This window comes from Hemicordylus capensis, chromosome 3 (genome assembly GCF_027244095.1).
Source record: "Hemicordylus capensis ecotype Gifberg chromosome 3, rHemCap1.1.pri, whole genome shotgun sequence".
Classification (NCBI taxonomy): Eukaryota; Metazoa; Chordata; class Lepidosauria; order Squamata; family Cordylidae; genus Hemicordylus; species Hemicordylus capensis.
Window position 1 is genome coordinate 51,964,475 of NC_069659.1, and position 14,182 is coordinate 51,978,656.

Sequence of the window (14,182 nt, forward strand, 5' to 3'; positions counted from 1 at the left end):
GCGGGGCTAGTCCTTTAAGGGTGGGGGAGGGTGCACTCACCCCGCCCGCCGCATTTCCCCCGCCGGCGCTCCGTTATTTATAAGCCCCTCGGGGCGGCAGTGTTCCTCCCTGCCGTCTCGTTGTCGTCATTGGCTGGAAGTAGCAAGCGTGCGTGCGCCCGTCGCGTGCATGGCGGATGGGTGCGCACGCAACGGGCACACGCGTGCTTGCTACTTCCGGCCAATGACAACAGGGCGGCAGGGAGGAATGCTGCCGCCCCGACGGGCTTATAAATAATAGAGCGCCGGTGGGGGAAATGCGGCGGGCGAGGTGATTGCACCCTCCCCCGCCCTTAAAGGACCACCCCCGCTGGTGCCAAAGCAATTTCGTGCACAAGCCAATCAAGGATTCATTCTTTGCCCAGTTGGAAAGACAAATAATGCAGAAGGTTTCAGCTTGGTTAAATGCACACATCGGGACATATTCTTGCTTTGATGAATACTGAGGAGCACCATGCATTTGGGCTGAACTAATGCCAACATTTGAACTATTTAAATACCTATGATTTAATTAGGTTTTTTGACCCACAGCTAAATAATAGAATAAACTGGGAGTTTGAAGTATGAGCCTGGAATTCATAAAGATGTGTCATATGAACCTCCATGATACCACTTCTCTCTGTGACCTTGAGCCATTCATACACAGTCAAATATTTACTCATTCTTTGTATTACATTTATGGGAATGCACTTGACAGCTTCTCTCCATAATGTTCAGAGGTGTTTCTTCCTTGGGAGTCCATAGGGAGAAATTTTGATTCTACCTAAACAACTGGGCAATTTGCAATGTCGGATTCTACTTATCACTGTAATCAAGCTTTGGCAAACACAAGTAAATGGTGAGTCCCATTCTCAAAATGTTGTGTTGGCACAAGTTGTGTTGGCTTCACAAGCTGCAGTAAAGAAGCTGTATACCAGTGAAGGCAGCCTGAGTAGTGAAGCCACTTTATGCTTAGATGTTGTGCCTTAAACACTCTTGCTCTATCTCATCTACCAAAATAGAAATCATACCCATTTATATCATTTATGTGCTGTTATTGTTAAAATTTTATACCGCCTTTCATTAAAATAATCTTAAGGTGGTTTACAAAACATTTAAAAACAATATAAAACCATAGAAACTACAGAATAAGAATTAAAATGGAATATAAAAATACAAATCTAATTAAAAGTTTTGAAAACATGTACAATATAACCATAAGATACAAGCAGCAGCAAACAAAACACTCATTTAAAAGCCTGGGTAAACTGCCAAGATGTTTCTTGCTTTCTAAAAACTGTGATGGAGACTGGGGAGCGAATGCCCACTGGGAGAGCATTCCAAAGTCTGGGGGCAATGACTGAGAAGGCCCTGTCCCGCATACACAACAGATGAACCTCCCTCATTGTTGGCACATGGAGGAGGGCCCTCTCTGATGACCTCAATGAGTGGGCAGAAACCCCTGGGAAAAGGCAGTACCTCAGGTAGCCAGGGCCCAAACCATTTATGGCTTTAAAGGCCAAAACCAGCACTTTGAATTGGACCCGAAAAACCGATTGGCAGCCAATGTAGCTCTTCTAAAATGAGGGTAATATGGTCCCAGTGGGCAGCTCTGGGTAACATCCTAGATGCTGCATTTTGCACTAGCCACAGATTCCGAATATTCTTCAAGGGCAGCCCCACATAGAGGATGTTACAGTAATCCAGCCATGACATGACTAAGACGTGGGTAACAGTGGCCAGATCTGCCTTCTCGAGGAAGTGAGGAAGCTGGCGCATTAGCCAAAGCCATGCAAAGGCACCCCTGGCCACCGTCTCTACCTGAGCTTCCAAAATCAGAGCCGGGTCCAGCAGTACCCCCAAGCTATGTACTTGCTCTTTCAAGGGGAGTGCATATAACCCCATCCAGAACCAGTACAGGTGAAACTCGGAAAATTAGAATATCGTGAAAAAGTCCATTAATTTCAGTAATGCAAATTAAAAGGTGAAACTGATATATGAGACAGGCGCATTACATGCAAAGCGAGATAAGTCAAGCCTTAATTTGTTATAATTGTGATGATCATGGCGTACAGCTCATGAAAACCCCAAATCCACAATCCCAGAAAATTAGAATATTACATGGAACCAAGAAGACAAGGATTGTAGAATAGAACAATATCGGACCTCTGAAAAGTATACAGTGTACTGTGTTTGATTGGCCAGCAAACTCACCTGACCTGACCCCATAGAGAATCTATGGGGCATTGTCAAGAGAAGGATGAGAGACATGAGACCAAACAATGCAGAAGAGCTGAAGGCCACTAATGAAGCATTCTGGTCTTCCATAACACCTCATCAGTGCCACAGGCTGATAGCATCCATGCCACGCCGCATTGAGGCAGTAATTGCTGCAAAAGGGGCCCAAACCAAGTACTGAATACATATATATGCATGCTTATACTTTTCAGATGTCCGATATTGTTCTATTCTACAATCCTTGTCTTCTTGGTTCCATGTAATATTCTAATTTTCTGGGATTGTGGATTTGGGGTTTTCATGAGCTGTACGCCATGATCATCACAATTATAACAAATTAAGGCTTGACTTATCTCGCTTTGCATGTAATGCGTCTGTCTCTTATATCAGTTTCACCTTTTAATTTGCATTACTGAAATTAATGGACTTTTGCACGATATTCTAATTTTCCGAGTTTCACCTGTAGAATCTCCTCATCCCGACTGGCTCTCCTACTGACCAACAGTACCTCTGTTTTGCCCAGATTCAATCTCAGTTTGAACATCCAATCATATGGGACAGCTCTCAAAAATTGCTTAAATTATTGCACCACATTGTACAAATACTTTCAAGTGCCACTTGCTTAGTTTAGGAATGAAAATGGTAGGTACACATCTACAGCAATGTTGCTTTTTTTAATGCAACAGCAGAAGATGGAGAATCATAAGAGTGGGAAGGGGTCTTGGAGGACATCTAGTTCAGCCTCTTATTCAATGCAGAAAGTCCAGAGCTGTAGCATTCTCAGCCAATAACTGTTCAGCCTTTGCTTGAAGACCTCCAAAGAGGAGGAGTGTACTCCTTTCAAAAGTGGGGGAAATTGTGGAGGAAAATCCCATATGGTTTTGTTTTTTTGCTATATAAAATGATCTTATTTTTTACATTTTTTTTATATTTACATTTTATTTTACAGAATAAGCTCTATTCCAAATATTTCTTTCCATTTCAATATACTTATTCTAGCATGAAAGCTAAGATTTTCTCCATAGGTAACTAGATTAATTGCCAACCTGCTCTGTTTTGGAAGAGAATTTCATTTGAAACCAGTGGGAATTATTCCTAAGTGGCGCAGTGGGGAAATGCTTGACTAACAAGCAGAAGGTTGCCAGTTCAAATCCCCGCTGGTATGTTTCCCAAACTATGGGAAACACCTATATCAGGCAGCAGTGATATAGGAAGATGCTGAAAGGCATAATCTCAGACTGCATGGGAGGAGGCAATGGTAAACCCCTCCTGTATTCTACCAAAGAAAAACCACAGGGCTCTGTGGGCACCAGGAGTCGAAATCGACTTGACACAGCACACTTTACTTTAAACAGGATTACCGAGAGACCAGCAGGCATACTTAAGGTGCTGCTTTTTTCTTCTGGATTCAGCTTCTCATACACTAATGCACTCTGGGAGTTCCTTGATCTTTAGGAGTAGATTTTGGCACAGCAAGGAAATGACTTGCCTAGCAAGCAAGAAGTTGCTGGTTCGAATCCCTACTAATATGTTTATGTTTCCCAGAATATGGGAAACACCTATATTGGGAAGCAGCGTTATAGGAAGATGCTGAAAGGCATCATCTCAGACTGCACGGGAGGAGGCAATGGTAAACCCCTCCTGTATTCTACCAAAGACAACCACGGCTCTGTGGGCACCAGGAGTCAACACAGACTTGAGGGCACAACTTTACCTTTATGAGGAACTTCAGTGCAAAGCCTCGGAGTGTATGTGGAACACTGCAGGTGGCTCTTTGGTTTCAGTCCATTCTTAAAAGTGGCAATAATTTCACCAACTGAAATGGCAGTAATTTTGAGCGAGATTTCCACTCATATCCCTCCAATCAATATTATAAGTCAGCATATGACAAAACTCATTTGGCTTAACAGTTCTTTTAAAAAATAAACTCCAGAATACCCCAACAGGGTAGTGAAGAAAAAACTTGAAATTTTGCACAGAGCTTTTCTCTTACTATCATACCCAAGTTATGTTTACAACTCTGTGACTACTAACAACATTCAAATGTCTTAATACTTTGCATAGGATGCAAATTCTGTAATACAGAGCAGCTCTTAATAACTTTGGTCAATGTGTGTAAATACTACTGTTATATTTGGGTTTGCCCTTCCACAGCTGTATACAGAGAATAACCATACTGCCCAAATATGAGGAAATCAACCAGATCAGAGCAGTTGAAAGCTTCTATAGCTGACAACTTATAGTATAAGCACAATGCAAAATAGCTATTCAGAATATCTTAACCTTGCCTACCAACAAAATGGCATCTTGTACCACTTTAATTGCCTTTTCACAGCCATTATTTGTCCTAAGCATCAGAAGCTTATACCCCAAGTCAATTGAAAACAAAAGCAATACAGTACTGTGGAGGAACAGAAGAGGCAAACACTGACTGCAGCTATTGTATTGCAAAATATTTTAGTAACTGTAAAATAGTAATATTTTAGTACTGTCTGTGGTACAGTACTGTTATTGAGCACAACATTAATGAGAATATTAAATAATATTCTCATAAAGACTGTTACATGTTCATTTTGTATTCCCTCAAGTGTTAGCAACGATTCATCATTTCCTTTAGTAATGCTTTGAAAAATAAATATTTATGAAGACTTAGTTATTATTTAGGGTCAAACTAGACATGCAGCTGTGTTTTAAAGAAATATGCTTAGTGCTGGAGTGGCACCTCCTTAATAACACCTCACCATGGGGGAACTACTCAGATCAAGATAGTGGTCCGCAGGAGAAGTTAACTTTCTCTCTACACCACCACCACCCCAGCAAATAGTTGACTGGGGAGTGGGGCGGGGCTGGTTCAATGACCACTTTCAGCAGGAAAGAACTAGGAGAAATGTGTAACCTTTCCCTCCTCGTGTACCATAGTCCCAATATGAATCAGGATCTAATGGAGGCTTTCAAATGAGACTTCACTTCTGGGATTGATCATGCCTCTTTTAAAACACAACTAGATGCACATTTAGTCTGTCTCTTAGACCAGAGGTTTCCAACCTTTTAAAACAAGTATATCCCCTCTGCACCCCTTCCTCATTCCCCTTAACGTGAACACCAGACCCTACCTCCCCTTAGTTACTAAAAGTTTCCCGAACTTGTTCTTCATCTGCAGCCAGAGCGCAGGCTTCAGGAACACAACTGTATTGGCTGCCTCTCCAACCAATAGGATTTCCTTTCCTCCTCCGCGGCCTCTTCTTCTAATTGATTGGGCAGGGCGTTGCGCGCGTAGCATAGCTGTTTGCGAACTTTGCCATTTGTTCTTTGTGATTGGCTCCGCCAAAGTTAGCTTGCAAGGAAACCGTAGAACTGATTGCTTTGACAGTCTGGGCGTAGTTCGGCTGCTCTCCTTTCTGCTCAGAAGGCTTGTGGCGGATTGAGAAACGAGACTGGCACTTAGTAGCTGACTATGGAGAAGGTGCTGTGCACCGTGCACGGTGAGGAACGGGCAGGAGCGTCAAGCTTTAGCTTAACGTGCAGGTGGTGGGCACCTTTTGTGCAATGCCAACAAAAAACGGGCCGTGAAAACTAAGTTTTTGTGAAGTTGGGCCTGTGAGGTTTAAGAAGGAAGTAGGTTATTTCTCAAACAGAGAAGAAAAAGAAGCAGAAAATAAAGATGAATGCGATTTCCTTTCAGTCTTCATAATCTTCTATAAAAAGTGTACTTGAACCTTCTTTTACTCCCTCATTCTTTGCTGGAAATCTTCTTTGTATCTTTGTCTTTCTCATCTTTCCTTCCCTTGGTTTTCCCTCTCTGCCTGCCTCTTTATTTTTCTGTTACATCATCTCCCTTCCTTCTTTCTCCTGTTACAAAATTCTGAGTAAAGGGATGCTTGTAGATGAGGGTGAGCTGAATCCACCACTTGTAGAGTAGAGAATGACACTTAGAATAAATCTTGCTTGGGAAGGGTAACAAGCGCAACAGGAGCTGAACAAAAAAAGTGATCAGTAGTCATGAACTGTGCTCTGTATTATTATTTGTCAGGGATCAGGGCCAGCCTGCCATCAATCAGCTCATGGCCTCATGCTTTCAAGGGGTGCAGCAGGGTTAAGGAGCAGAAGGTGATAACTGCAGCAAGGACAGGAGACTCAGGGCAAGTGGTAGATGCTGCTTTGCTTCAGGTGTGCTCCACAGGGTTTAGGTACTGGGGTGATGTGCTCCCAGTTCTCTTCATTTAGCAGTGGCCTGGAAGGGATAAAGATAAGCTTCATGAAGTGGCCTGCAATATTGTCAAAATAGAATATGTATTGTTTAAAATAATGTTTAAACGTGTTGTATGGAACAGAAACAAAACACAGCATTATAGGATGGGGTGGAGGTTTTTTTGTTCAAAACTTTAAAGGGGAGAGGAAAGAAATCTCAGATCTTTATGTATGCCCATGGTGTAGAAGTGACTGGTTACAGAAGTGAGAATGGGATGGTGGAGGCATGTATGTGGAGACATGTGGCTCTTTGAAGCCTGAATCATTTCCATGATGCCTTGCTTAATCTCTCACATCATTTATTCTTTCTCAGGTTTCCCCTGCATTTTGAAGACTGGTGTCCGGGATGGACCCTGCAAAGGCAAAAGCTTTTACATGTGCGGAGTCCAGGGCCAGGCATCTTGTGGATTTGTGCTCCCCACCGAGTAGGTTGAATACCTTTTCTGTTCCACATGGCTTTCTTAAAGTCTAAGCTCTGGGAATTACCAGCTACCTGCTAGTGCTCTCACATTAAAATAACATTCTGTCACTTATTGCACTGGGAAAGTCTTAAAAATATGTACAGCTTAGCATCTTCCATTCAGAATAAGAACATGGCCATGCATTTATTTAGTCAGTATTTAAGAGGGGAGCTATTGGATGTTATGGAAGACAGACTCGTGCCCTAGTAGCATTTCCTTTGTGTGGGTGTTGCCTTGTACACAGGGTTGGACCAACTTAATGGCTGGCATCAGGTGGAAATGTTTATTTTGGCTAGTGTCTGGTTTTGAAGGGGGATCACCTCCCTTTGGAGTCTGTGGCTTATCTCATTTGCTTGAGAGTTTTAAATATTTTAAATATATTTAGGTAAAATGTGACACTGCTGTGGCCCTGACCATGTCAGATGTTGTGCAAATGGTCCTGACTTTGGGGCAGGGGGGCTGAACTAGATGGGTTTCTTGGGTGCTGTCTAGTAGAAAGGCCTTCCACTGTGCTTTTGCATAGCTCCCTTTCATTTCGGTGGGCTTACACAAGATAATTTCCCACTTGATTGTGCCCCTTGTCATACAACTTTATGGTTAGAGCTCTGGCTTATATTGAAAGCTTCTAACTTGATTAGCACTCATGTTTCTGTGCCAGTTTGCTGATCGCATTTGATGTGATTTATTTGGGTTAACGAGGATGGTGAAACAGAAGTAAAGGCAGGGATATATAAGGACATGAGGGCACCTGGTTTTCTTCAGAGGAAGGTAGCAATATAGCATAGCATTAATACTGCCTGCAAAAGTGCAGCTAATTGTGAGTACAAGAGCTGTTTCTAGCTTGTTGAATGTGCTTGCATTTCTGTTTAACTATTGCTTTATATGTTTTAAATTAGAGTTCTGGTGATAAATACAGAGAGAGATAGCTTCAGAAGCACTTCGCAGAATCTGTGTTACTACTTTTAAACCTCTGTTCCTTTAAATCCCTCCTCAAAACCCACCTTGATGTTCCATTATTTGAAAAGTAGAGAGCATTAGCATCTGTGCTAAGTGCATGTGTAAAGTACATCTGCTGGCATGACAGACCTGATGGGGAATGTTTGATTCTGAAAAGCAGATTCTGTTGTACATTTGCAACAAGGTGGGCACCTTTTCCAGTCTATACAATACTCTTAACAAAATTGTGAACCATCAATACCTGTGTAAGAATGAATGCCCAGTATCTATGTAAGTAATAAATATCTAGTATGTCAGCGGGTGCTGGACCCTTATATGCTTTATGGCAGGCCTCTACAACATACGGCCCGGGGACCAGATTCGGCCCGCAGGGTCTATTTTACTGGCCCTCAGGTATCCTGAAGCACCACCGAACCTGGAAACTGCCTTATAGCCCCTTCTTGTGCATGCTTTCTCAGAAATATGCTCCATGGTGTGCCCAGTGAGGCTTACTTGCATGAAAGCATGTCTAGCATTGCTGCCTGAAAGCAACAACAATTTAGGGATAGGAGAGGACCAGACAATTGTTTGGGGCTGGCGTTCACTCTAGGAGCCCCACTGATTGAGCAGGGAATCTCTGTTAGAAGGGACAGTGGTCCATTGACAGGGGGAATAGATCCACAAGTAACTAATAATATTTTTATTTTTAATGTAATAATGTGCTAAAGATTTGACCTTGGCCCATGTACGCCAAGTTGTGGGTGGTTCTGGCCCACCAGGGCATTTGAGTTGTGAAGCCCTGCTTTATGGTAATTGGGAAGATAGTGAAATCTTAAGTGCTCTGAAGGTCTTTCAAGGTATTCCCTTAACTGTTTCTGCCAGGAGCCCTACTTATGTGAATAACCATCTTTCCTATATATCCCCAGGCTTTGCCCTTCCCACTGCTTGGTGCATGAGGAATATGTAGTAGAGTTGCAAATTTTGATGCAGCAACAGGAGACAGATGCATACAGGTATATATTTTCAAACGCTTATGTTGATGCTCTTTTTCCAGGAAGATATGGTGTCAAACTATTAGCAGCCAGCCTAACACTTCGTGTTCTGTTTTTTACTAGACTTTTCTATCGATGCAGTAAAGCTAAACTGGAAGGGAAGACGTGGTGTGGAAATGTCCCATGGAAGGTACAAATGCTTTATTGCTGCAGAATGGCATTATGCTTTTGGAAAACTGCTGTAAAACCAGTCAGTTAATTGCAGATTCCTGTATGCCAAGGCTTCTCAACCTTGGACCCCCTTGTTAGATGAAGACTCCTTGACCATTGTGGTTTGGACTAATGGGAGTTGTTGTCCAACATCATCTGGGGACCCAGGGTTGAGAACCCCTGCTGTATGGAGAGCTGGTCTTGTGATAGCAAGCATGAATTGTCCCCTTTACTAAGCACAGTCTGCCCTGGTTGCATATGAAAGGGAGACTATGTGTGTGAGCATTGTGAGATATTCCCTTTAGGGGGATGGGGCCAAACAGAAGGAAAACAAGTTCCTTCCCTGGCATCTCCAAGATAGGGCTGAGAGAGATTTTTGCCTGCAACCTTGGAGAAGCCACTGCCAGTCTGTGCAGGCAATATTGAGCTAGATGGACCAATGGTCTGACTCAGCATATGGCAGTTTCCTGTGTTATTCATTGTTATGTGAGCTACAGATCTTCAGGATCAAGACTAAGTTTTATAACATGAAACCTAGTTCCAGAAATGTAGAATCATCTAGGATAAGGAAGCACAATATACTTTGGAAGTAAAGAAAGGCTTGCTTTTCACAGTCTAGCTGCTCTAAAATCCCATCAACCTTTATGTTCAGTATAAACTCCCAAAAGTAGTTAAAACAGCTTTCAGGACATGTTCACAATTTCAGAATGCATGGGTGGGTAGGGAACTGTATCGAGTAATAAAGCCTGACCCAATATCTGTGTAGTTCCTGATTCTTCACTGTTTGCAAAAAAGTGTGTCCAACCTTTGTTTTCATAATCATGAAGGCTAGAAACCTTTAAAAATTATTTTACATTTTATATCCTGCTCTTCCTTCAAGGAGCCCAGAGCAGTGTACTACATACTTAAGTTTTTTCTCACAACAACCCTGTGAAGTAGGTTAGGCTGAGAGAGAAGTGACTGGCTTTGGATATGAACTTCTATGATTCTGTGTATCAATTTATATGCAGCATTCCACAGGGGCACTCATAGCTCTTCTATTTATCATATATCACGTATCATTTGTATACAAGACTAAGATTTCATCTGAATATTTTACAGGATTCAAAAAACACTGGACTGTCAACTAATCCACAAACTCAGCACACTTTAGAGTTACTCTTTAATCACAGAGATCAGAGAAACCCATTCAAAGTTCCGAGCAAGAATCATGAGCCATTCTCTTTGAAACAAATGAATGAAAGTGAGAACAAAAGTTCAGAAAGAAAAGATAAAAGAGGGACTTTGGGCTGTGAAAAAGGGGATCTTCAGGATTTCTCATCTGAATCTGAGAGGAAAGAGTTTCTAGCAGGAATGAAGATCAAGAACAAACAGTTTGAAGAAAAAAATAAAAGTTCATCTAAGAAAGGAATAGAAACCCACACAAAATCAAGCAAGCCTGCAACTGAAATTGAAAAAATATTTTCTTCAGATACAGATGAATGTGGCTCTAGCAAAAAGTATGAGACATTCTCTGGACACACAAAACAAGATTCATCAATGAGATTTATTGATGGTATTGTGCAAAAAAATGGAAGGCCAAAGGAATCGCCAAGCTTTAGTAGCCAAATATTAAACACAAAGTCCCTTAATGAGGATCAGCTCAAAAAGGGAGGATCTAAAACTGGCAGCGACAAAACCGTAACAGTGAAGACCTTAACAGTTGAGGCCGTAACAGTTGAGAAACCTGAACAGAAAATTATCATGCCCAGAGAACTTGTAGTTGCTCAGGAAGGTGCAGCATGCTCAACATTGCCCCCTAAAGGAAATCCGGAGGAACAGTTGGCACTGTTACAGACTAGTAAAGTTCCAGAAGAGAAAAACGATACCCATAAAAATGTTCGTTGTGATAAGCATGATGTACTTGAGCTTTCCAAATTGCCTGTTGGGCTAGTATTAGATTCTCAGCATGGAAAGAATCACAGTCAGAAGAATCAGTCTTCCATCTCACAAGAAACAGCTTCTTTGCAGAATGCAGAAACTGTAGATTCCAAAGCTCTGCACAGCCAACTTTCAGCTCAGCTGAGGCAAAAAAAGGTCTCTCTTGCTGTTCTACATCTGCTTGCTTTTTATTCATTCATTCATTCAATTTCTATACTGCCCTTCCAAAAATTTCTCAGGGTGGTTTACACAGAGAAATAATAAATAAATAAGATGGCTCCCTGTCCCCAAAGGGCTCAAAATCTAAAAAGACACATAAGATAGACACCAGCAACAGTCACTGGAGGTACTGTGCTGGGGGTGGATAGGGCCTATTACTCTCCCCCTGCTAAATAAAGAGAATCACCACGTTAAAAGGTGCCTCTTTGCCCAGTTAGCAGGGAGTTATGCTTCCTGGATCTGAGTACCCATTTGCAACAGGACCCAAAGCTTTCTGGGATCAAAGTGACAACTCTTTGAGCGTTTCTAAAGCTCAGCTAGGCAAAAATCAGTTGCCTCTATAAACCACTAAGATAGAGCTGCACAACTTAAGGCAAAGTCTGAGCACCATAATCTAGTGCAACCCTCCAGCTGTTTTTAGACTACAACTTTCATCATCCTTGACTATTTATTTAATTTGTATACCGCCCTTCCAAAATGGCTCAGGGCGGTTTACAATTAAAAACAAACCACTAAAACAATAAAGAGCTAAAACAAAAATTAAAAACAATATGACAACAGTTAACAAATTTAAAACATTTTAAAACAATTAAACAATTGCAGTAATTAAAACCCCCAAAACCGGGTTAAAATATTAAAACCGATTTTTAAAAAACCCTTGAAAGCCAAGCCAAACAAATATGTTTTAAGGGCCCTGCTGAAAGCTAATAGAGAATTCAAATTACGGATTTCTGCAGGGAGTGCATTCCACAGCCTCAGAGCAGCTATAGAGAAGGCCCGCCTCTGAGTCGCCACCAGACGAGCTGGTAGTAACGAGACGAACCTCATCAGAAGACCTTAATGTGCGGTGGGGATCACGCAGAAGAAGGAGCTCTCTGAGGTAACTCGGGCCTAAGCCGTTCAGGGCTTTAAAGGTAATAACCAGCACTTTGTATTTTGCCCGGAAACATATCGGCAGCCAGTGCAATTCTTTCAAAATAGACGTAATATGGTCTCTCTAGGTTACCCCAGAGACCAGTCTGGCTGCTGCATTCTGAACTAACTGAAGTTTCTGAACTACGTACAAAGGCAGCCCCACGTAGAGCACATTGCAGTAGTCAAGCCGCTGTGGCTGTGGCTGCTGGGAGTTGTAGTCCTTCAACAGCTGGGGGGCGGGACAAAGTTGTGCAGCCTTGCCCAAAGGCATTCTGGCCACTAGGCTTTTGTGTTCAGATTTTGCCTCAAGTCAATGGCATACAAAATGTTCCCCACACACTTTGGCTGTGTGGTTAGAGCATGCAAGCCTGTAAGAAATAAGCATCATCACCTACATGTAATAGTTCTCCCCCATAGCCCTTTGATTCAAATGGAGTAGGTGACACTGCTGAGGTTGGGGAGTGGGACATGACAATGATAGAACATCTGCTTTGCATGCCGAAGGTCCCAGGTACAATCCCAGCGGGTAGGGCTGGGAAAGACTCCTGCCTGAAATGGTAGAGAGCTTCTACCAGTCTGTGTAGACAGTACTGAGCTAGATAGACCAATGGTCTGACTTGGTATAAGGCGGCTTCCTGTGTTCCTATGGAGTTTAAATACTATTTGAATGAATGCATGTGTGCTTATGTGAAAATATTTCTGTGCAGCCAATAGGCTGTTTTGGCAGTTACAACACTTATTTAAAAACTAATATTCCTATGAAAATGTTCTGAGGACTGTAAGAGTGAATGCCATCAGTACTGCCTGGGTGGATGGAGGGAGGGGGATAAGAGCAGCAGCAAAGCAGAATACAATGAGCGTCTCGTCTCCCCTAAGAGGGTGTCTCCTCTGGTTGCTGGCTTCAGCTGTATGGGCTTCACTCAGTCTCTCACATCCTAGTAGCAGCTCCTCTTCTTTCTTGGAAGATGGTTGATAGGCATGGTGAGCAGGGCAGGAAGGAAATATGGTTGTGCATGAGCATTAGAGCACATTTAACAATGATTATGGCACATGGTCATCTTCCTGTTGTTGTTGCTGCCTGCCAGTCAGTCCTATATAACTCTTTTAAGTATTTCCAAGCTGTGGTGGAGACCATGTTAGTCAAAGGGGGTAGAGCCCGAAAGTCACCAATAACTTCTTCCCTCCCCCCGCCCCTTTTTCTGTAGAGCACTTTGAAAATGGTGAATGTGCAGGCCCTGCCAGATAAAGGTGAGAGATTACAAAAGCAGGTGCAGGAGCTGGAAGCTGTCCTTAGCTCTCTCAACCTGAAGACAGAAGAAAGTGCCCAGGAAGGTAAGACTTGTTCATTCCGTTTGGAGATTATGTTTCACATATCTAGGAACACTTGTTCTTTATTGGAGATCCACACATTTAAGCTTGGCTCAATAGCCAGCTGTTATTTGTGATTGCCACCAATTAATTAATTAATTAATTAATTAATTACACTTTTATACCGCCCCACACTTGTGTCTCTGGGCGGTTCACAATGATAAAACCGTTGTTGTGTCTCTGGGCGGTTCACAATGATAAAACCGTTAAAAACACATATAAGAACACATAAAAACAATTAAAAGCTAACAATTTAAAAATCAATCACAGAATTAAAACCTATACATGATTAAGAAGCTGAAAAAGCCTGAGTAAAAAGATGGGTTTTTAAATATGTTTTTAAAATTGTCAATTCCCTCTCTTCATTCAGATCCTTTTATGGCACACAGGCAGAGGGCTTAGAGAGAGAAACAGGCCTTCTGGCATCTGCACCAATGTTCCCTCTAACAGGGATTCCCATATGTCATTCCCATAATCTCATAACAAAACAACTCCCATAATCCCTAAACAAAAGCCATTGCAGCTGGGGATGCTGGGAGTTGTAGTCAACAACATCTGGGAATCCCTGTTAGAGGGAACAGTGATCTGCACTGGGAGAAGGTAAGAAACAGTAGGAGCCCTCTCCTACTGCCCCAGAGGATTTGTGATGTTTCTAAC

The 14,182-nt window shown here is 42.3% G+C and overlaps 1 protein-coding gene across 3 annotated transcripts in view; it reads left to right on the forward strand.

Moving 5' to 3' along the window:
- The first annotated feature begins 5,577 nt into the window (after positions 1-5,577).
- The window catches only part of TTF2 (transcription termination factor 2), a 31,980-nt gene continuing 23,375 nt past the window's right edge, over positions 5,578-14,182 (forward strand). Inside the window, exons 1-6 of one of the 3 annotated variants that reach the window (XM_053312298.1) lie at positions 5,578-5,738; positions 6,818-6,929; positions 8,828-8,914; positions 9,017-9,083; positions 10,205-11,179; positions 13,363-13,489. In XM_053312298.1, the coding sequence (XP_053168273.1) occupies positions 5,711-5,738; positions 6,818-6,929; positions 8,828-8,914; positions 9,017-9,083; positions 10,205-11,179; positions 13,363-13,489 (1,396 nt within the window). In that variant the 5' untranslated portion in view covers positions 5,578-5,710. The remainder of the gene's footprint in view (positions 5,739-6,817; positions 6,930-8,827; positions 8,915-9,016; positions 9,084-10,204; positions 11,180-13,362; positions 13,490-14,182) is intronic. The other 2 variants (XM_053312297.1, XM_053312296.1) reach the window with 2 other exon arrangements.